At 44.7% G+C, this 22,222-nt stretch overlaps 2 protein-coding genes across 4 annotated transcripts in view; both read right to left on the bottom strand.

Annotated features, from left to right (window-relative positions):
- The window catches only part of MTHFD1L (methylenetetrahydrofolate dehydrogenase (NADP+ dependent) 1 like), a 161,544-nt gene extending 146,777 nt beyond the window's left edge, over positions 1–14,767 (bottom strand). For both annotated transcript variants that reach the window (XR_012586203.1, XM_074580403.1), the window contains exons 1-7: positions 14,398–14,767; positions 13,185–13,269; positions 8,905–8,955; positions 8,774–8,827; positions 5,997–6,121; positions 4,887–4,987; positions 3,837–3,961 (exon numbers count right to left, since the gene is read on the bottom strand). Coding sequence is in view for 1 of the 2 variants with exons in the window: in XM_074580403.1 (XP_074436504.1) it covers positions 3,837–3,961; positions 4,887–4,987; positions 5,997–6,121; positions 8,774–8,827; positions 8,905–8,955; positions 13,185–13,269; positions 14,398–14,624 (768 nt within the window). In the remaining variant the exon portion in view is untranslated. The remainder of the gene's footprint in view (positions 1–3,836; positions 3,962–4,886; positions 4,988–5,996; positions 6,122–8,773; positions 8,828–8,904; positions 8,956–13,184; positions 13,270–14,397) is intronic.
- Positions 14,739–22,222, bottom strand: part of PLEKHG1 (pleckstrin homology and RhoGEF domain containing G1) — a 137,833-nt gene continuing 130,349 nt past the window's right edge. For both annotated transcript variants that reach the window (XM_074580401.1, XM_074580402.1), the window contains 3 exons: positions 21,445–21,561; positions 18,937–20,611; positions 14,739–17,968 (listed from right to left, as the gene is read on the bottom strand). In XM_074580401.1, coding sequence (XP_074436502.1) covers positions 16,863–17,968; positions 18,937–20,611; positions 21,445–21,561 — 2,898 coding nt within the window. In that variant the 3' untranslated portion in view covers positions 14,739–16,862. The remainder of the gene's footprint in view (positions 17,969–18,936; positions 20,612–21,444; positions 21,562–22,222) is intronic.

Genomic DNA, 22,222 nt, shown 5'->3' with positions numbered 1-22,222 from the left:
GGAGATAAATTTCAAATTGTGAGGCACAAAGATGATACACATAAAATGCTGAAGCAGAAATATTATGTCTATAGAATCCTCAACAGAAACTCTCACGAAGCCTCACTGTCCTCTCCTCTGCTTTTACAGGATCCGTACAGCAGGTCTCACGTTCTTTCATGCTTATTTACATGCTTACAATACGAAATATATTTTTCTGCCAGTACCAAGACTCTTGGTCCTATCAAGACAGCAAAAACATGACAGCAAAGGACTAAGAGATGTCTAATAGTCTGAAGTGTAAGTGTTGGCTCTAAGGAACAGCAGACCCTGGCCAAAAGAGGTTCTTATCCAAACTGAAAAGGAAGCTCTCATTCATGTGCTCCAGCTGAACGGCTCTCCTACTTCTCAACCAGGCTTTTACAAACAAGGGTTCCATTCCTAATTATACCTAGATAAAAGAACTGAAAGTTGGTCTACAACAAAATTGTAGGCTAGCAGCTCTCTTAAAACAGGCACGTTGTGGTTCACACACAGACTACATGTAAGATGATGTGCTGAAATCATGACTGACTGAATTTAGATGACTGAAATTCTATTTTCTCATAGGTACTAAGTATTATCCATGTCTTGGCAAGAAAATAATCTGTATTTTTTTAATTTAAATCTATTTGATAACGTCCTTTCAAACTAGAAAATCTAATTCTAACATAATAAAGGATTAAGCACGTCAGTTCCCATTCTTCACCTGTAATGTTGAACTGACTTTTGGGTAGTCCCATTTTTAAATGAAAAGTGGAATGTTCCTCAAAGTATGTCACTAGGTCATTCATCAGGCACTCTGCAGTGATTGTGCTTTGAAGAGTTATCCGCACAAAAGCTTAACAGAATGATAACATCTTACCTATTTCCACCAAAATGCTCAAGTCTTTAACTCTTACTTCATAATTTATTTTACATCCAACATAATGCAAAAAGAACAGCGTTTTTTCACAGCAGCTATGCACAGCTGTGCCAGAACCTTCTGAAATATACTGCTCTCTTTCATTTGTGATTTTATTTGGAAACCCAGGGAGCTCAAGAGTACTGAAGGACATGGCTCAGCTGTGCCATGATGATTATTTTTAATAACTGAAGTCAAGCAAACCCAAAATGAAACAAAAAGAAACATTAATAATCTGTTCACCTTAAAATACTAAGTGGGGAGGGAAAAGAACATGCAAAGTGTGCCCATTATCCATGCAGGTCAAAGCAAGGAAATTGAAATGTACCATTATTTATCTTATTCCCTTTTGCTGCCATAGGACAGAAAAGACTTGCTTTAAAGGAGCACACTAAGTCAGATGGTAGATGGTATTATGATGTTTGTCAGCAGAGCTACCTCTACATTGTTAGACTTTTCCTAAGGTGGACTAAAACATACCTTCTTCTTGATCATTTTCAAAATATTTTTGCAAAAGTGCATGGGTAAAAGAAGCAATAACAAGTCCATAGCAATACAAAACCCGATCCAGAAAAACCTACAACCTTAGTATTGTGTCTCTCATTTAAATCGGTAGAATTTCTAAGGAAAACACTTGTTAATATGCTACCCTTTAAAAAGAAGAACAAATCAGCAGAGCTAGTCAAAGCTAATGTAGTACCCATTTAAGGCAGGCATTACCTCATTAAGTTCTGGATTAATGCTTCTGTGCAAATGCTAACAGATTAAGACAAATAAGGTACACCTACCCTTAAGCTTAATTTTTCTTTTCCTCGTATACTTTGCAAAACAAATGAATCCCAATGAAAAGTTCATACTCTTCGTAAGTTCATCCCTCACTTCGTAAATGAAGTTATTATGCTACCTTAGGCTATACTTCCAAACAACAGCACACAGACTATTACTGTAGAGGTATCCCATTCAGAGGAAGAACAAAAAGTGTACAGCCATGTCTAAAGTCAGTGTATTTTTCAGTAAAAACAGAGCGTGAATTAATTTTTCCAAGACTTGGAAAAATCTCGACATCAACTAACACATTTTCTTACTTGAAATTCAAATAAATAAGCCTCAAGAGAAGAAACCTTGTGAGCCTTTTTTGTGAACCGTTTTTACTTAACCAGTGCTTTGAACGAGTGAGAGAAAAATCAGTTATAATCCTGTTACCTAGCACAGTTGTACTTCAAATGCAGGTTGCCACAAAACAGCAGGGCCTTGCTGTCCAGTAGGAAACATGTGCTTGGTTTCTGACTCTCCAGCTTCTGGGAATATGATACCAGACAATTTTCCCTGCATGCATTAGATTTTACCTAGGAGCTAGAGTTAACTATGACAGAGTTACATCCAGCCAGGTTCAGCAGCCCTTTGAGGGTTACTGCTGCAGGCTTACAGACGAGGAAGAGGAAGGTAGGTTTCCTCCGAGCTCTGCTGATTAGTCCTCCAGGAAATGCAGAAACTCCTTTACTGCCAAAAGTTAAAATGAACTTGGGAAGACTGATGTGCAAAGCCTCAAACTGCCTCCTGCTTAGGCCTCCTATTCTGTTTCCCATCAGTGACCTGCTGCGAGAGGTGAGCTACGGGGAATGCCAAAAAAGCAAAGCGCGATTATGGAAATGCTTCTGGATGGAAGGAAACAGACCTCTCTACAGCCTATCGACAGCACTGCACAAGCAGCTCTGGCCCGGTCCAAGTCTTCTGCTGTGAAGCAGTGGAAACACCTCTGGCCACCCCATGACCCACCCCATCCAGCCCAAAGCAGTCCTCTAGCACAACCCCAAGCAATGAGACATAATTAAAGAATGAGACATGGCCAGTGTTAAGTTCACAGTGCTCCCATCTCCGAGAGGGGCATCTGTTTCCTAAGTGCCGTCAGTCACTTGAAGCACAGAGCTGCGACAAGCCTGACAAAAACATCCACAGCTGGCAAAAACAGAGGTTTGCCAGAGAACTTTCTAACTCTCACAGCTGCTTAAACTATGATTCTATGATTTCCTCCTCCTGTCCTCCTTGTCTGCAAAACCCAGAGGCTGGATGCTATCATTTTGCATTGGCTGCCACCTTGTGGCATGTCCTACCAAATATAACACAAGAGCTGTCCCCTTGCACCTCACCCCCACAGCGCCCGGCAAACAGCCCCTGGGGTACCCGCACCTCTTCTACAGCCAATATGCGAACCCCTCTGCACAGGCCCAAAGGTCAACACATCCCCGGTTTACTGTTCTATAAAATTTGGGACTACGGAACAAACCAAGAAGTTTGATGGGAAGTCAGACCAACTTCTACGTTGCTGCCAAAAGCTCTGCAAAAGACCATGTAAATTAAATCCTTCGGATTAAGGCTCCTGAATTTCTCTGAATCCTTTTACAGTTCTCTTCAAAGATAAAGACTGTGATCCTCCTTGTCCCAAAAGAGGCGGCATTTGCAAACCTTTACGGCACAAATTCAATGAAAGTCATTTCTTACAGATGACTATATCACAGGATGAGAAGAAAACAGGCGTCTCTCACTTACACTGAGGGAAAGAAAAAGGGAGACCTAACACACTTGTTTTAAACTGTACCCCTGCATTCTTTCTTTCCCAGCTACCGGTGTAAAATAATGAAGTTACAGCAGCTGCTGTTATATGTAATATTCCGGTAGAGGCCTCTGTTTGCCTGAGCAACATTTCTGAGCGAGCAGGAAGGAGAGAAGATCCTAACCCATGCTGGCTACCAGCGAGCTCCAGTGTCCCAGTGCCGCCCGTGACTGCCAGGAGGAGTCTCCCTCTGGGGAACGGCAGTGAGGGGAAGCAGTGCCACAGGGACAGCTGGCAGGGATGCCCGGATGGTGGGGGAGGCAGGACAAGCCCCGGGCCCTGGGGAGGCAGAAGAGCGCTCACCTTGGTCCGCAGCTGAGGGGCTTTCCACCGGCAGCTCATGGTGGCCGCTCCCTCCCTCTGCAGCAGGCACTGCAAGGCGGCCCCCACCGCCCCACCGGCTCCCACCACCAGCACCGTCTTTCCACCTGCGGGACACAAGGCAAGTTGTTCAGCCACCAGGACGCAGAGCTGGAGCGCCAGCGTCACGTTGCCCCGCTTCAGCAGGCCACCCACTACCAAAGTCCTCCAGGAGAACCCGCAAAGCATCTCAGGAGAGGGCAGGACAGGGCTCTGCGCCTCCACAACCACCCCAGCCCGGGCAGCACGGGCAACTCTTTCAGAGCCTGTGCAGTAACATCAACCACAGGTTTTAAGTTGTTTACTGGTGACTCTCTAATTCGCGTAAGCAAATATTGCTCTTCTGGTTTTCTGGTATTTCATTTGCACAAGTCCTTTCATTCCTATTTGTTACAAAGTACATTTAACTTCCCGTTTACAATTCTGTTACAGAAATCCTTGTCTCAACAATTATGAATCACTGTAAGAGAGAATACTTCTGAAATGCTGCCTTAAACTAACAGCGTCTTCACACACTGTAAAGCCGCTTGTTTAAATCTGCCATTTCAATGCTAGCATTTACACAATACAACCCAAACCAAAAGATTTGCTCAGCGGTTATCCACGGGCAGACCTGGATTTCTCCAGTTCGTACTAAGTTCATTAGTTCATACTAATCAAAATTGCCACATGAAATCCCTAAATGATGTTTGTATTTTTGGTTTTGAAGATTTGGATGTCTCGGGTGGCTTCAGTGAGATTAAATCTGCTAATGGCAGGTAATCCCTGCCTAATCTCCAAAACCTGTAGGACTGAAACCCATTTCTGCAAATATTACATTCAGATCTCACTGAGGTTTCCTCACTTGCAGGAGACAAATATAGGTCAGGGGGGAAAAGAACACAAACCAGAAAACACAACAAGAAGAAATGATATTTGACTCTCAGTGAGGACTAAAACTGAGAAAATTAGTTAGGCTAAAAAAAATGTAATAATTATGATAGAAGGACTCACCTAAATCTTCAAGAAGCTCCATCACAGCAGACACTGCAGGAGGAACTAGACAGTCATAGGCATCGCCACGTACCAAGCGTCCTAGGTTTACATCGGATAATCTGCAATGGAAGAACATGGCAATTTGGAAAAAAAAAAAAAAAAAAAAAAAGAGCTTGTGTAACATAAATCCACAGTAAAACATGGCTAACAGCTAATGTAACTGTTAGACATGTAACATGGCTAACAGCTAATCCCAAGGACAAACAAGTCTCATGAAAGTAAATCCTTTGATAGTGATGTTCTGCGACTCATTTGTATCATCCCACATCCCAGTTACACAAACGCGGGACCTCAAGATGGGCCAAGAGAGGGATCTGTGAGTTCCAACAAGTAACATGAGCCCATGATACACAGGCAGCTCTTGACCGGTGGCGGTGGGCAACATTGCGCCAAAACACCCCCGTGGCCGCAGTGGAATCAGACCAGTGCTGCCAGAGCCAAGCTGAGCTGGAAGCAATACGTCCTTCTGAGCACGGGCTGGATTCATGGGGAACTCCAGTCATTCCATGCTGTGCTGTGTTCTCTCTCATACACAAGAGCAGCAAAATGGTAACCCAGACACCTAAATTATGCCAGTGGTCTCTCTCTCTCCAGAGAGCAGCGCAACTCTAGACTGATTGAAAAGTTGTGCTAATGGGTCCAAACTATTATAGCCTACTCTCCCACCGCCAGAGAGTGCTGTAAGGAAGTTACAGCCTTCTCTGCAACTTTTCCATCAATCCTTCTTGTGAAAATTTTGGGGGTTGTGTTCAGTACTTTGTGACTGCCATTTGTATTACTGAAGTACTGAAATACCTTAAGTATCATCAGTAAATCAGAATTTGCTTTTGATTTCTTTGAAAAGACCATGTCCTGAACACACAGTATATAAAGATTAAAAAGATGAACGATCACAATGACTTCAGCAAAAGACTTCTCATTGATTCAGCGGCATCTTTTATCACTGCTCAATAGCAGAGCTAGACACGTTGACTGAGGAATCCATTAATGAAAAGCACAGGGGAAAACTGATTTTACAGAGCCATCAGCCTTGCATCTGCTAACATTATTTCTCAGTGCTTCACTTACCCATCCACGTCCTTCTCTGGTTTCACAGCATTTAATACCTTACTGCTATATAAGCTTTCAGGGAGGTCAAGGGCAAGGCCCTGCACATTAGGATCCTCATTAAGTCTCACGATTTCATCGACAATCTAGGAAGTTAATAAAAAGCATTAAAGATCAGAACAACAGACAAAAGAAGAATCCAACTAGAAGGGGATAAAACCTATATTTTAAAACTACCTTATGGCCTCCTTTGCTTCCCTCACATATTACTGCAACTTCTAAATGAAAAAGCAACAACCCGCTTTTCTTGGTTTATGTTTCCATGGCTTACCAAATTAAGACACCCTGACTCTATTCTAAACATTTTCCAAAGCCAACACATATTACGTGACACTACGCTGCCAAAAGCAGTTAGTCTTTCACCGTTCCAAATCTCAGCAAAACCTTGACACTGTAATGGCTTCAGAAGATGCTGTTAGAAATAAGAAGCCTCGGTTAAAACATAGATCAAAATAGCACCAGATCACGACCCAACACAGAACATGGACAAAAAGTTCTAACACTGGAAAAACCAGTTATACAAGAGAAAATTCATCTTATTAAGTCAGCATATATTGTTACCAATTTTCGTTCTCAAAACACCCTGACCCTAAGAGCTGACAGCCATCTTGTGAAGAATTGTTATTTTGAAAAGGCACTACACAAAAGTTTATGAATTTCAAGTACTGAACCAGATGCAAGTTCAAATGGTTTATAACTGGTCATATTTGACATCCGAGACTGTACTATCTACCCTTGGTTGCTTCATCTGTAAGGTGCAACACTGATCCAGGGGGATATATGCTATTCTGCTGTGACTATTAAGAATACAACGGAATAAAACAAGCTGGAATTTTCTCATGTGAGAAATGCGAGCACATCTTTCCATCACGTAAATAAAATCAGTGGGCAATCACCACAAAGCTGCATAATTTAATTGGATTAATATCCAACAGAAAATTAATATAAGGGTTTTTTTTTTCCCCCTTAGGTAATACTATGCCTTCCTAAAATGATTTTTATGTAAACTATTCAATATACAATATAATAGTGAATTCTATTGCCCAAACACTTGATATGCATCAATATGAAGCTATGGGAATTTGGCAGGGGTTAGACTGTCTGCAACTCTGAACCAAGAGCACGTGCTCCTTTCATGTTAACAAAGATTATACAAGCTTGTCACCGCTCCTTTAGTTTGCTGACCCCTGAGACAGAAACGGGCATCTGTATTAAGACCCTGTGCCATTTGACAGCAACAGGACTGGTACACATTCTAACAGAAAACAGGGACGAGTGTATACACGAGAATACGGACGTGAAAACTTCCACATTTTGCTTAAAAAAAATCCTGAAATGCTACAAAATGTTGGGGCCTACACAGTAACTAAAGGAAACAAACACAGTTCATAAATAGCCTGAATCTAATGAACTTTGAACTATACTCTTGCTTCCTGGGAAAATAATTCACTTTTCCATTTTCATTGCATTTTACTTTTAACTCAGCTTTCCATCATCACAGCATTTAAAATACAACTCATGCAGGGTAAAGCAATCTTGTATGAACTTGCCTTTACTGCGTACAGGCAGTTATGGCAGAGCAAAAAAATGCACAGTACTGAAATCCCTCCCGCCTTCCCAAACCAGGGAATGCAAGCTAGCATATGGATTTTAACAGATAAAAAAACCCACCTTTGTCATAGTAAGCAAGAAGGAGAGTAAACAAACCACTACGAACTTTACTGAAAGTAACTTTCTTCAAATAACAAAAATACCCCACTTTTCACATACACAGCTCAGCCACTTCCTAAGATATTGCTTCAAAGTAACAGCAACTACTGCTGCATACTCAGTATATTTTGCCTGTTTCCTACAGTGTTACTAAGCAGATAAAAAGCATTTTCCAACAGCAAAGTGTATTTGATCTTTGTTTCAAAAGCCCACCCTTCTTAAACGGATAGCTGACTATTCATCACCCGCAAAACGGGACTTCCCAGTAAATTCCTCTCAGCATACCGGGAAGCTGTTCTTGAGATTACACTGCAAGCCACTAACATTTTAAATAAAAGCGTACCGGATACAAAGCAGTACACAAAACCCACAAGCCTGCAGGATTATCAAACTCACCGAAAGCACAGGGACGCCAGCTGGGAACAGCGGCATCTTTTACTACACATTCCTTTGCTATTTTTACTTCCAGATGCCTCAGGACCACGTATATTTATATGGTTTGCTATATTTAAAACGTACTTGATACTAGCGCTGTGCTTCCAACCTAATGCCTTCAACAAGGTAAGAATTCAGCCCTCTAGTGATTTGGGGTGGATTTTTGTTTTTAATAGACACTTTAAACATTACAAGCTCAATAAACAGGCAAACAAATTCAACCCCCTCCTCCTCTAAATCAATTAATCTTTAATTTCCCTGAATAACTTGGGCAAGAATCAAGTACAGTCACATGAGCAACTGTAGGAGGTAGGATACCCATGTCGGTATGAGGGGATGCTGCAGTTAAATACGAGACATGAAACCAAGCCACCATCCTGCTGATTCTGCCTCAGCTTGCCAGGGGACAGCAGATAAGCCGTTTTTTTTCCACGCTTGCCAATAGGGGGATAATACTTGCTGCTTGAACTAAGGCAGTTCCAACCCTAACTTGAGTTAATCGAGATCAGTTCAAAGTGATACCGAATGTCAGCAATAAAGACAGGTTTATGATGAAAGCGAAAAAGGAGGAGTCCTTCAGGTACTGCAGTTACCTCATCCTTGCTGCTGCCTTCAGGGAGACAGATGTGAATAACACGTAGACCAACCTGCCAAAAGAAAATAGGTATAATTACCAAAGGCAAGTAGCTCATGATTAATAACAAGTGTACCGGTTAAAGCTTACCTCTTTGGCAAAGTTCTTGTTAATGTCTTGAATCGAGTGATCATTATGTGCCTTGGGGAGCAAAACAGAAACTGAGTTTTAAAATAATAAATTTACATTTAAAAAAGCAAGCGCACTAATGCACAGGTCTGTGCAAGAAACACAGTGAGGATGTTTGTGTCTACTAGCAGTCAAACAAATAAAAAGCCTAGCAGTTTTCTAAAAAAGAAGCAGAAGGCCATCCAGTAAACTTGTTTTGGCTTGATTAGTTTAAGCGTGCCTTAATATTACCCTGGCTTTTATAGACAAGAGTGGCCATTTCCTCAACGTAAGTTTACCGTCTAAGAAAGGTGCCAGTCTGTACCTGAAGATACCATTCTCCATTCAGCCACGTAACAAGGATGAAATGGGCAACAGCAAAACTAGCGTTTCCTGCGGTGTCCCCGTATCACCTAACAACACTGATTTGCCTTACCATCAAAAATGAGGCAAGTCATTATCATCATATCTCACAGTGAATTCTGTCAATAGAGAAGCAAAAGAAGTTATCAGTTCATCCCAATTGCCAGCAGGCATCTGCGCTAGGACAGAAGCGTCCCCTGGGTAGATTTACCTGGGAGACCATCTCACCCAGGAATCCTCCTCCCTGAGGTCTCTATACCTAAATGCACTGTATAGGTTATGATATTTAACCGTAATAATTACAATTGAATTGTACTCTTCAAGTTACTCTTGAATCTTTGGAGGCCTTTCAAATATTTTCATACATTGTAACAATAAAACTGAAAACTCAATATCCAGAATTAGAAACCTCCTACCAACATATCAGTGAGGGTTCCACCCTCAGAAACGTTAGCGGCTTCATAACAAAATGAATAAAACACTTCTCACAGCTATATGATTATGTATAAAACCTGTCTTCCAACCCAGACAACAGGAATGAAATAAATAATTTTAAAAGGGTTCAATACAATTTCATGAACACATTCTACAGAGCTTTTTCCACAAGACTCGGTGCCGGTTACTTCCCACCGGAGTCGAGCCGCTCATCTCACCTCATGGCTAGCTGCCAGCACTGGCTTCGACTGTCACCGGCGTCACCCAAAATGATTTCGGTTCAAGCCCGTAACAATTTACCAACCTGTTAATCCCAAATGGCTCACAGCCAATGAAGAAACAGGCCATTTAAAAGGACAGGCTGCACCGAGAACAGCATCTCCTGAGCGGGGATGAGGGCTGGCCCTCCACCCCCCGGCTCCCTCCCCAGCCCAGCACTGCTGGCGCCATGCTACCGGTCACCCACTCCCCAAATCTGGCAGCTGTGGGCCAGGGGCAGCACAGAGGCTGTTCCATTGAGGGCACGTGTGGAGCTCACACTGCAGTGAGGGAAGAAGAGATGGGAATAAGGACAGAATCAAGGAGAGTGTGGCCAGCAGGTGGAGGGAGGTCATCCTCCCCCTCTGCTCTGCCTTGGTGAGGCCGCACCTGGAGTACTGTGTCCAGTTCTGGGCTCCCCGGTTCAAGAGGGACAGGGAACTGCTGGAGAGGGTACGGCAAAGGGCTACCAAGATGATTAGGGGACTGGAACACCTCTCTTATGAAGAAAGGCTGAGGGATTTGGGTCTCTTCAGTCTGGAAAAAAGATGACTGGGCGGGTGGTCTTGTCAATGCTTATAAATACGTAAAGGGTGGGTGTCAGGAGGATGGGGCCGGGATCTTTTCAGTGGTGCCCGGGGACAGGACAAGAGGTAATGGGCACAAACTTGAGCATAGGAAGTTCCGCCTAAACATGAGGAGGAACTTCTTTCCTTTGAGGGTGGCAGAGCACTGGAACAGGCTGCCCAGAGAGGTGGTGGAGTCTCCGTCTCTGGAGACATTCAAAACCCGCCTGGACGCGTTCCTGTGCAACCTGCTCTAGGTGACGCTGTTCTGGCAGGGGGTTGGACTAGATGATCTCCAGAGGTCCCTTCCAACCCCACCATTCTGTGATTCTGTGTGCTCCCCTATGCCGGTACATGGGGAACTGCATCCCCACACCGATGCGTAACCACCAGGTTTACTGCTCGAGAGGTTTAACTGGGACGGAGCCACCAGCAGTACCACACTGTCCTCTGCATTGTCCCCACTCCTGCAGCACCCTGGGGGAGGGCAGGGAGTGCAGGGGAGCTGGCAGCACTTTGCTGAGCTTTGCAGGCCAACAGCTTCACTGCTAAACAGGATCCTGCCACTGTGTCTCAGTTTTCAGCTTCAACAAAATTAAGAAGCAGACACCGACCATTTTTGCTGTTGCGCATCTCCAACCGAGGTTCAACACAGATAATAAGCAACGTAGGTATCAATCTCGGTATCAGTTCAGGTCCAGATGGCTCGAGAGGAAAAAGAATGCATCTAAAACCATTCCATCCTCATTCCCAGCACTGCTGCAGAGGTGATGCCACGTTACACCGACTGCTGTTACCCACGAGCGACTGGCAAAGGCGATCGTTTCACTGCCCTCCCTCTGCTCCCCTGGGTGCAACGCAGCACATGGAGAGCTGCACCAACCTTAAGGCTTTGTCCATGTTACCCAGCAGAGCAGTGCACTGCAAGAGCATTTGCTGACTAAAACAAGTCTTCTTTGTGCCAACAAATACATATTTAAGATGAGTTCTGCTTCAGTCCTTACAACCAGACTAGAGCTAGGGGTGACTGACAGCTGGAGAACATCGTCTGGGTGAATTTCATCCAGAGGATCTAGGCTACATGTTCCTACAGCCACCTCATGATGCAAACCAAGCGGGGTAAATGGGGACATGAGGGACATTCATTTAAAGCACAGCCATGATCAAAACCAAACCACTGATGTCGCTGCACCCCAATTGATGTTAAAAGTGAGCTGGAACCTCCCCCTCTTCACACAATGCTCTCTCCCACCCTAGCAACGTCCCTTCCCTTGCGCCAGCATAACACACTCATGTGGCCCTGCAGAAAACCAGACTCGGGGACTCATGTGGCTGAAAGGAAGCCTCCCCAGACCCCTCCAGCCCATGGTGGATTGGATCACTGCCCCAGTTCAGCTCAGGGTGCAACTGGATGGAGACAATACAGGAGTGAGAAACAACAGGTCACCGAGAAGACGGGTCACTGTTTTTCTAGCATTCCTTAAACTTACATACAGCCTTACAGGGCTATTTGAAAACATTAACTGGAGTTACTTGTGGGGGATGTAAGAGATGGGGGAGCTTGTTCAGTCAGCCTCGCTAGACGACCTACCAAAATAAAGTTGGTGCTGCATTTCTTAGATTCAATATTACCACTTAAAAATAATTTATAGTTAGGTTTTAAAATTAAAACCTACTGGGTCAGAGATTCAGTGTGCACCTACTCAAAATCAATACCACACAAAATCAACACCACTGTCCTAGGAAACAGGACAAAAACATTTTTGCCTGCACGGCTCTGGGTCCCACTCTGAATGACAAAGATCCCTAGTTTCTTGGCCTTAAAAACCTTAAGAAATACAAAGAGTAATATCTCTCAGCTTTGCAGGGAAAGGAATCCTCATCTATGTGTTTGATTGCCTATTCTCAAAGATGGCAGCGCCAGCAGGATGGGAAGGAAGGCTCTTCACGGTGTTAGTAATACAACAGCTCTCAATTACTGTGAGATTGCTTTACTGTAGAAAGTGCTGCTATTTCTAAAGGATACCGACATTTTACACAGGGCATTTATTCCATACAGGCCCTTGTGAGCTGACTGGGAGTTTTTTGTGTGGTTGTCCTCTCCTTAGGACAGCAGCAATGCAATCATAAGCTCCAGCTGCCCAAAAGCAACAAGGCTGGCAGGAAGCAGCAGGGTTTTTCCTTAACCCTGGCAATGTTATTTCAGGGGTGGGAAGTGAAGAGAGGCCCACATTTTCAGGCACGTAAACACTTTTTTCAGGACTGCAACAAAAGCTTCAAGCCAAATAAGGTTTAGAACAATTGCTCTGACTTTAACTTAAGCACATCAATCGACTCAGACAAGGCAATCTATACTTACGACAGGGAAGAGTGTGTTAGCAAAGGGAGGAAGGGATAAAATCGTTCCCTTCCTTTGCAAACCTTTCCCACAGCCTGAAGTTTGCTGTGGCTGTTTCAGGCCTGGAGAAGGGCTCATGAGACTGAGCTTCCTCCCCCAACCTACAGTCTGGTGGGATCACCTCCTCTATCACTTTGCTTGAATAAAAGTTACTTTCTGCATCCTATTCTTCTGAGGTTTCAGACAAGCAACGGTACTGACAGGGATCTCTCGCAGGCAGCAAGCATACAGACACACTTTACCTGAATAATGGCAAGCGTTGGCTCAAGCCGAGGGTTTTCTCTCTTAAGAGAGGCCAAGGATTTCTTTGCGTTCTCGGTGATTTTGCTGCAACACAATAATAACAGGAAAGTCTTTAGCAAAACAAACCTTTCTAACATCAGTCAGCAGAAAACTATGCTAGTCAGCAATACAGAATAAAAGCTTAGGAGCACAGGCTTTTAATCACCAAAATTACTTCTGGATGCAAACCGTGAAGGCTGGCATCCAGCAGGCCAGTGCAGAAAACCTTCACAGACCAAAAGATCTGTTTTACAGCTACGTGCGTCATTGCTCCGACATGCCCAAAACTTTAGAGCTAGCCTATGCCATTTCACGAGGTGGTTTGTCCAGCCCCACCACGGGAAGCGCAGCAAGGACCCACCACCCCAAGCCCGAGCCCTCGGGGGGGGTCCTTCGTGTCCGTACCATGCGGTGACAGAAGCAGAGGCATTTACACCTGGGGCCGCTACAGCTTAACACAGGCATCACCAGCCCTAGCAGCAGCAACCCCGCCGCTTCTCATGGATGCTATTTAAAACGGCGGGCAGCAGGGAGACAGAGCAGCCGTCTGCCGCGCCGCTTCCTGGAAAAACGGGCGGCAGCCAGCCACTGGAAAAATTTTCTGGCTGCCGGCTCTGCCGTTACCTTCTGCACGTACAGCTGATACTCACCCAGCAAAGGGAGGAGGAGGAGGAGCTCCCCTGAAAGATGCCCCTCTGCCTGTCCCCCACCAGAAGCCCAGACTAAGGGAGGTGAATGCAGCCTACGGCCGTTTCGTGGGTTTTTTTGGCACCTCGTACCCTCCCCTCTCAGAAGCCAACGACCAAGTCAGGTCGTCGCCGTGGCAGGCGAACTGCCACCGCTGAGGTTGAACGGAGGGGGGGGGGCGGGTGGAAGGCGAGGAGAGAGGACACAGACGACACGTTGTCCGTGCACGCACGTCCGTGCGCAGCCTCACCTCAGCCTCCCCCCCGAAACGCCGTGACACCACAGCCACGCCATGCGGGGAGGGAGGGGGGGGGGGTGACATGAGGGGGGGACATTTTAGCACGAAGTCGCCTCTCCTGCCCACTCGGGCACCGCACCCCCCCAAAAAACTCCAACCCAACGCGCCCACCGAGGAAACATCCCCCCAAAATCCCCTTCCCCCCGGATTGCATCAGCCGGTGCCGCCCCTCAACGTGCGCCTCTTACCGCGCTGCCGCCGCCGCCGCGCCGCCCCCCGCCTGCCGCCCGCAAAAGCCGCGGCTCGGCGGCAGCGCGACTCGCACCGGCGCCGGGGCCAGGCCCAGGCAGCGGCACAGCACCACCGTCCTCATGCCGCCGGCGGGAGCCCAGGCCCTGGCAGCGCCGGGGGCGGGGACAGGCTCACGGAGCCCCGCCCCTCCCCTGGACCCGCCCCCTCCCCGCCCCTCCCGCATCCGCTTGCCCGCAAGGAAAAAAAAAAACAAAAAACAAAAGCACCCAAATCACCCCAAAACATCACCTCCCCCCCACCCCACCCCCAATGAACGGAACGGGAAGGTTTTGCATACTCAACGTTTATTAAAAATAGTATGAAATGGTCCCTGGGAGAAGTTACACGCTAGCAGAAGTCCCTTTTTCTGTTTGTTTGGGTTTGCATACCCGCCCCCCCCCCCCCCCGCCCCCCGGCCCCTCAACTCCACTGGTTGCATGAGATACGAGTTAAACAACTTTCCCCTAGCCGTTTAAACAAATCTAGACGTGCGCGGGGGTAAAAGCACAGATTTACCTTCTATTCAATATTTACAATACTTTACAAGCTATATTAAATAAATACGGGCTCCGCTACAGCATCTTAAATATGTACAACATTATTTCTCAGTCGGGTTTTACTAGATAGATGCGGGTCCTATCACAGTGGACTGTAACAAGTATCCCTGTGGTACGAGCTAGTAAGTACCATGACCAACCAGCCCCCCAAAATAACAATTGCTAGCCAATGTAAGATACGTGCGGTAAATAATTTAATCCATTCTAACAAATTCAAGTCCTTAACTCTTAGTCTACAAGTAATTAGCTGTACACTGATAATGTCAGGTTTTCTTCATGGTAACCAATGTAGTAAATAGTCGGCTGTGCTGGAAGTACAGTGCTCTGTAACTGAGGGGAGTGATATGTGATGAGTAAAAATAGTATTTCAATTAAACTCCCTTAATTAGTGATATTTTTAACTCGGTACTGGCTTTATCCACGAAATCCGAAGAATATAAGCACCAAAAAAGAACAACAGTCACACAGGATGAGCAGTGTAGACATATTTAGGCTTTCCTCTAGGTACAATGTTTTCAAGTAACAGAATCCAAAGCCGTGCAATGAAGATGACAAAGGGGAGTAAATGTGCAGCATATTGGAAAGCCTGTTCTTGTTGTACATGTCAGCATTTATTCTAAACATTATTTGCAAAAGAACGGAATGTTTTCTCATTTTTAAGCTACTTTCATTGTACATATTGGATTCAATTCAGCCCTGGCTGGTTTAGAAAATACGTATTTTACCTCTCTGTGCCAGGAAAGATCATTTCCTACTACAGGAGATACACTCGCTGGGGAAGGCAGCTTGTCACACAACCAGCAGTATTGCTGAAGCACCTTATGGGCCAAACATGCCACATGATCGGTATTTCAAGCCAAGCCCCATTCTCTCTTGGGGTTACTGACTTTGGGACTTGAATGAACACATTGCAGGCCACTGCGTGTAACACACAGCTACTTGACAAATTCACACCCAGTGGCTTTCCACTGCTGGGCTCTGAAGTTACAAGATGCCCAAATTTTGCCTGCTTTTCACAAACACCACCATCACCGGAGGTACCAAACTCACTCTAGCCATCTTCACGAGCAGCGGAGCTCCCCTGCTATTGCCCAAAACTTCCTCCAGGCAAGGACTGTGTCACATCCACAGATCCACATGAAAAGCTGCCGCTGCCCATCCTCTGCCTGTGATGCAGTTACAGAAAGTAGAAGAGGCTTCAGAGACAGAGCATCGGTCTGGCATCCCTCACAAGCACTAGATTTTGTCTAAAACAGAAGAAGCCTGTTCTAAAGTAATGTAGCGTATGCATTGGTCCCACGCACTTGGAATCTGTCTGCCAAAAAGTAACGTGCAAAAAAGTATGTGCAATTGCACACACAGCATGTTGGTGTAATTACCAGAACCCTGCCCAGAAATCTGCGCAGTCACAGGAGTGGCTGCTCAGCTAAATGCTCCCATAGGTAACCAGAGTAATCTTGTGGGTTTTGGACGCAGAACACCGGTCACCAACTCAAAAGTCCAAACAGTAAGGTTTCCACATGACAAAATGGTTTAAGAATCAAATGTCATTGCACCTGGTTTGATGGTAAGAATCAAAGGGTATCACGCCTAACAGGGGAAGAGATGCAAAGGTTAAAGGGGACGTGAGAAGTCCACCTGCACTGTGGAGTGAGACCCCAGACAGCGCACACGCGGCCTTCTTCACTTCCAGGATTCTAAACCATTAAAAAAAAAAAAGAAGATACATTTCACATCTGTTTACAATATTACTGTGATACAATGCCTGATTGTGTAATATTACAGAAATACATGATGCCAGTACTGATTGTCCTACTATATACTCTGTCACGGTAAGGCAGTACAGCTAGAAATTACTGAAAGCATCAAGCAAAGCTACTTGAACTGAGACACTGAAACTTTTCCCTTAAAGACTGGACAATATTCTGCTGATTAGGAGACGGCACTCTCCACAGGTAGTCGTTCAGTTTATCCGAATCACTATATGCAGTCAGATACGGGGTAAGCGCGTGTTTGCTGCTGGCGGGCTTTGCAGGAGTACAAGAGACAGTTTTGCCGCAGAGCGTTTCAGAAGGAGCAGCGTCTGCGTTACGCAGCTTAGGATCCAATTTCCTTGTTTGGTTCTGAGAGGTCTCCAAGTCAGATCCCTCATCTTCAGACTTTATTTCAACATAGTCGTCATCATCATCCCCTTCTCCTTCCTCAGTATCTTTGAAATTAGAAAAATAGTTCTGAGTGGCCATCTGTGCCGTCAGAGGGGAGGCCCTGTTCACTCTCAGGACCTTTTGAGAATCCTGCAGAATCATATCTGAACAGTTTTCAGGGATCTGCTTTCTCGTATCAGGCCCTGTACATCCCGAAGCAATACCTGGCATCTGATGGCTGTTGAATCGGAAGTTCCTATTCGAATGGAGCTTTTTCTTGTCCGTTTCATTGGGATACACAATTGCTTCTCCAGACCTGTTGACCACAATTGAGGAAGATGACTGTGACCTGCTGTACGCCTGGGGTTTTACGTTGCTTACTCTTCTCCCAAGGGAGTTATAGATGTGATCTTGATGTAAATTTTCTTTGTTCGGTTGGCTTATAATGGCGCTCCACCTCTGTGCCGGGACATGCAAACGGTTAGAAATCTGAAGGGAAGGCACCGAGCCAGCTGATGGCAACTGCCTCGAATTGCTTTTTGTACCAGCTTCTGTATACGAGCTCTTGGACTTTGGGTATTGGGACTCAGGCCATGGAGAGAAGTCAGCCAGCTCGCCATTGCTGTAGGTAGAATGCAAAAGCCAGTCCTCTGCTCTCGAGCATTCACTGGCAGCCTGGGAACGGGGAGGAGACACAGCCATGGGAGTGGAAAACCTCCCGGCTGATGGCTCCTGAGGGGTGGCCCAGGCTTCCTTTTGGACCTTGGGTGAGCTTTCTCTAAAGACGATTTGATCATAAAGCTGGGAATATTCAGCTATTCTGGCACCTAGAAAGGAGAGAGAATTAACTTAGCAGAGGTAAGCTATCCATTCAAACGAGTCATGTGAAGATTTAAAAATCCCAAAAAGCTTTGTATCGGTCAAGAAAAAAGTTTGCAGCTGTGTCTATACCTTCAGCCTCAACAAAGTAACATGAAACAATGGAGGCTGGAAGAGCCGTGCATCGCACTGCATTTCAGTACACTGCATTGAAAAAAAGAAGCATAAAATGTCCTGCAACAGTGAACAGTCATGCAGGACACAATGTAGCACACGGTTCAAATAATACACTGCTTGTTTCATGTTCAAATGGAAAAGAACATTCTGAAAATGGCCTGGTAAATAAGATATTTAGAGACTTATTTATAAATAACACAAAAAGGGAAGAACAACACTCTACTGCATGGAGTCCACTGGCTCCACGTCTCCAATTTGTTTCAACTGACTGCGGACAAAAATAGTTCCAAAGCTGTTGCATATCCACAAATTTGCACGTTCATTAGAAAGAGCATGAAGACCAGCTCTTTCTTATCTGATCCCATTCCTTTTAAGTGTGATGTGGGTGGTACCTGAACAAACCTACATGACTTGTTAGAAGGTGAACATACCTGAAGATACACCTTTTGAGTCAAACTCTGAAGATCAAACTATTAAAGGAAATAACTGCTTTTCTGTAGAGGCCAGTAGTGCTTCAGGCGCAAGTTCTATTTCCAGCCTAAGCTGAACCGATCTTTCTTGACACTATCCCACTATTTATTCCCAATTTTATCAAGTAACAACAAGAATTTATTGCGATATAAAGGACTATTCATGTTAGAAGCAGACACAGAAACCTCATTTCAGTGGTAACGCAGAAAAAGCAATACTGATACTCAACTAGTAAGGTGGGGAAAATTCATAATCTTCCAATTCAGTACACAAACTTCACTGAAAGTTATTAAAGAAACGTATTTGTATAGAAATATTTTTGACATACCAATAGCAGGACCGCCTTGTTTCTTCTCCTCCAGAATGGCAGCAAGATCTTTGTGTTTCAGTTTTTGTTGTCTGCTAGCTGGCTGTTCCTGCTCTGGGCTTTTAACTTTCAAAAGCTGGTTAGCCTTCTTAATTTTTTGACTGTACTGCCTGGCCATCATAAAAACTCTGTTTTTCGTTTTATCCACAACAGCCAAGTCATTTTCCATGCCATCTGCATGCACATTGGACAGAACACTATTGGCAGATTCATATGGGCTATCTACAAAAGGCATCTCGCTGGAGAAGGAAGATCTGTTCAGACTCATAAAAGAGTTCTCCTTGCACGGTGTAGTGTCTTCAAGCCTGAGATTAGCCTCGCCTAAGGTAGCAGCCCTGGGCTTCACAGTTTTAGGGAAAATAGGAGTTTCTGGCAGAGAGAGAGTAGATAGTGAGTACTCTACATCTTTACTCAGTTCAGGTGTACTACCAGCATGCAACCTTTCCTGCATATCATCTTTACAAACAGGAAAGGCTGCAAGGAGACGGTCTCTTGTCTTTTCTTCATTCTTCTTGATATAGTTCTCCAGGTCATTCCAAATCTCATCTACTTCCTCTGAGAGTTTATCTGCTGCAGACTTATGGGAGAGTGAATCTGAGTTGGAGGAGCTATCTACTAAGCTCAAATAGTCATTGTCGACAGGAACACGATGGTAAGGACTTTCATCTTCACTGAACTGGAGACTCTCTTCAGAAACAAACTGCCGTAGATTGTCACAGCATGCAAAGTCTTTTTCCAAGCCCAGAAAACTCCGCCTTTTAGAGCATTTTAAGGAGTCACATTTAAAATTCAATAGTGGTGTTTCTGGAAGCACTATGGTGTCATAGATGTTGTCTTCAACAATCCTGAGCTCATCCAAACTTGAAGTAGGTGCTTCTTTACTGAGTAGGATCTCATCCCTACTTGCACGAATGGAGGCCCTGTTTTGATTTGCTGTCCTCTTTTTGGAGGGCGAATCTAAGCTGCTTTTGTTTTCAGCCTCGTAGAGAGAGTCTCTAGCAGACCTCTGGGGGCCACGGTCTGTCTCCTCCCTCCTTGTCAGACCCATCAGCTTTAAGTCTTCATAGCTTATATTATCATAAACGTGTTCAATGTCATCAATAGTCAGCTCCTCTGAAGATTCGGGATATGCATTCATGCTGCTCACCTCTGCTCTCTTCGCTTCCCTTCGAGAACTGCGCTCCCCAATTTTATACCTTGCGCTGGCTGGACACGTGTTACTTTCACCAGCACTACTAGCCCGCCTAACAATTTTGTGACGAGTGGGGCTGGAAGTCTCGTTTTGATGCACTACCCCCAAGTGCCAGCTGCATGGACGCCCAGAAGAACCCCTCCTTTCTCCACTGACAGCTGAGCTAGCACTGGATGTAGACATCGATGGTACAAACATCTGGTAATCGTCTTCATCATCTTCATTCTCATAAGGTGGACGCCGGCTGGGAAACAATGCCTGCCTGATCTGATGGTCAGTCCAGATGTTTCTGACAGAGGTGCTTCCCCCCAGGATATTCATGATTAGTGAGTTGCTCTGGGGCGTGCTGAATTGCCTAGGCAACTGCGCCTGTCTGGCTGCGCAAGAAAATGGAAGATCGGTATTCAGCTGGGTTGACTCTTCATCTGAGGGGTCCTTGGAGCTCTGTGGAGATTTGAAATACGCAAGTAACGTTAGCCTATGCCCTGCAATGATACAGCGATTCCCTCCGTTCACAGAACTGCCGTAGCACCAGGGTGTCCCGCAGCACGGACTCGGGTGGAGATGGGCAGGGTCTGCCGGCTCCTGGCTACACAGCCAGGGAGCCAAGGTGTCAATGCCAGACTACTTTGCCTCCTAATCCTTACCGTGGCTGAGAGTTTACTCTTGGCATTTAATAACATGCTACTTCAAATACAAGACACTGCCTCATGCTAACACCTGAGTAATTAAAGGCAAATTTGTTTGGCAGGGGTTAGATTAAACCTTTTATGCTAACTCTGCAGTTTCACAATTGGATTAAGCTAATCCAACTCTGGGCTTGTGCCAAAAATTTTGTTCTCCTCCCTTTCCCCTTGCCTATAACCCTAGCAGAAAGGTATGTTATGCTTTCTAGCACATGCCACTGAAAATTTCATTGTCTTTTTGGAGTAAGTTTTCATCCAGCTCAGCTGGCAGATATAATTTACAGCAAGGCCACACTCCTGCTAATGCTAACGTAAGGAACACTGCAAATGTTCCTCGACAGTGGTTGGAAAAGAGAGGGAAAGATAATTCCTTTTGGCTTAAGTTAATGCTGATTGGTTTGGTTGTTTTTTTTTTTTTTTTCCCTGGCCCCCAAAAGAATATTTTTCCATCATACAGATGAATGTTTCAATGATATGAATATTAATACATGACATAAACAGATGACGACTTCTCTGTCTACCTAGGAAAAACACAGATTTCTTTGACATACCTATGATGCATAGCAGAACAGAAGTAAAAAAAATATATACCTGCGTTTCACACTTGTTGAGATTAACACTTCTCCGTTTTTCAACATTTTCAGCAGCTTGACTATTAAGTCTTTTTCTTCCCCCTTTTGATTTCTGCAGTGAGTTTTCCTGCACTCCCTGTAATTTAAACAAAAAGAGCAAGGGAGGGGTAATAAAATCTACAGTTCTTTGTACAGCCTTGTTCAGATGAATCACTAGCAGTTGGAACAGGACAGGTATCCACACCAGGAGGACAAAATGCTCTTGAGTAGTGAGAGCACTGCCACAAGCATGATTCAGAGCCTAGGAAACTTTCTTTACAAGAACCAATTAAGTGAAATCAATCCATACAGATTGTCAAAAGGGGCTGAAAGCAGAATCTGTGTATAAAAATATAGACATAAAAGAATACATAGAAATAGGGTGAGGGAAAGGCTTTAATCTTGTAGCCGAAGTTATAACAGAAGAAGGTGGTCACACAAAAATTAAATTTTCAAAGTTTTTTTTGGTTTTGAAATTGGGAAGGGATAGTCTTGCTATCACTTGTGGTCTTGAAAAGCAGAAAGAGGTCTAAACTAAAAAAGTTGCTGTTATCCAACTTCCCAGAAAAAAAAACAAAAAAACACAAACAAAAAAACCCACACGACCACAGAAGGCCAGAATGTTATATGTTGAGCAGTGTCTAAATTAACTCAGAGTGAATGTCATGCACGGTGGGAACAGGGAGAATCTGAGAAGGTATTGTTGCCACACCTAGGATTAAACAGTAAGCTACTATTATACATATTTATAGCGATAT

Source organism: Larus michahellis, chromosome 3, assembly GCF_964199755.1.
Source record: "Larus michahellis chromosome 3, bLarMic1.1, whole genome shotgun sequence".
NCBI lineage: Eukaryota > Metazoa > Chordata > Aves > Charadriiformes > Laridae > Larus > Larus michahellis.
The sequence above is the reverse complement of the archived record's forward strand: the minus strand, read 5'-3'. Positions and strand labels throughout refer to the sequence as shown.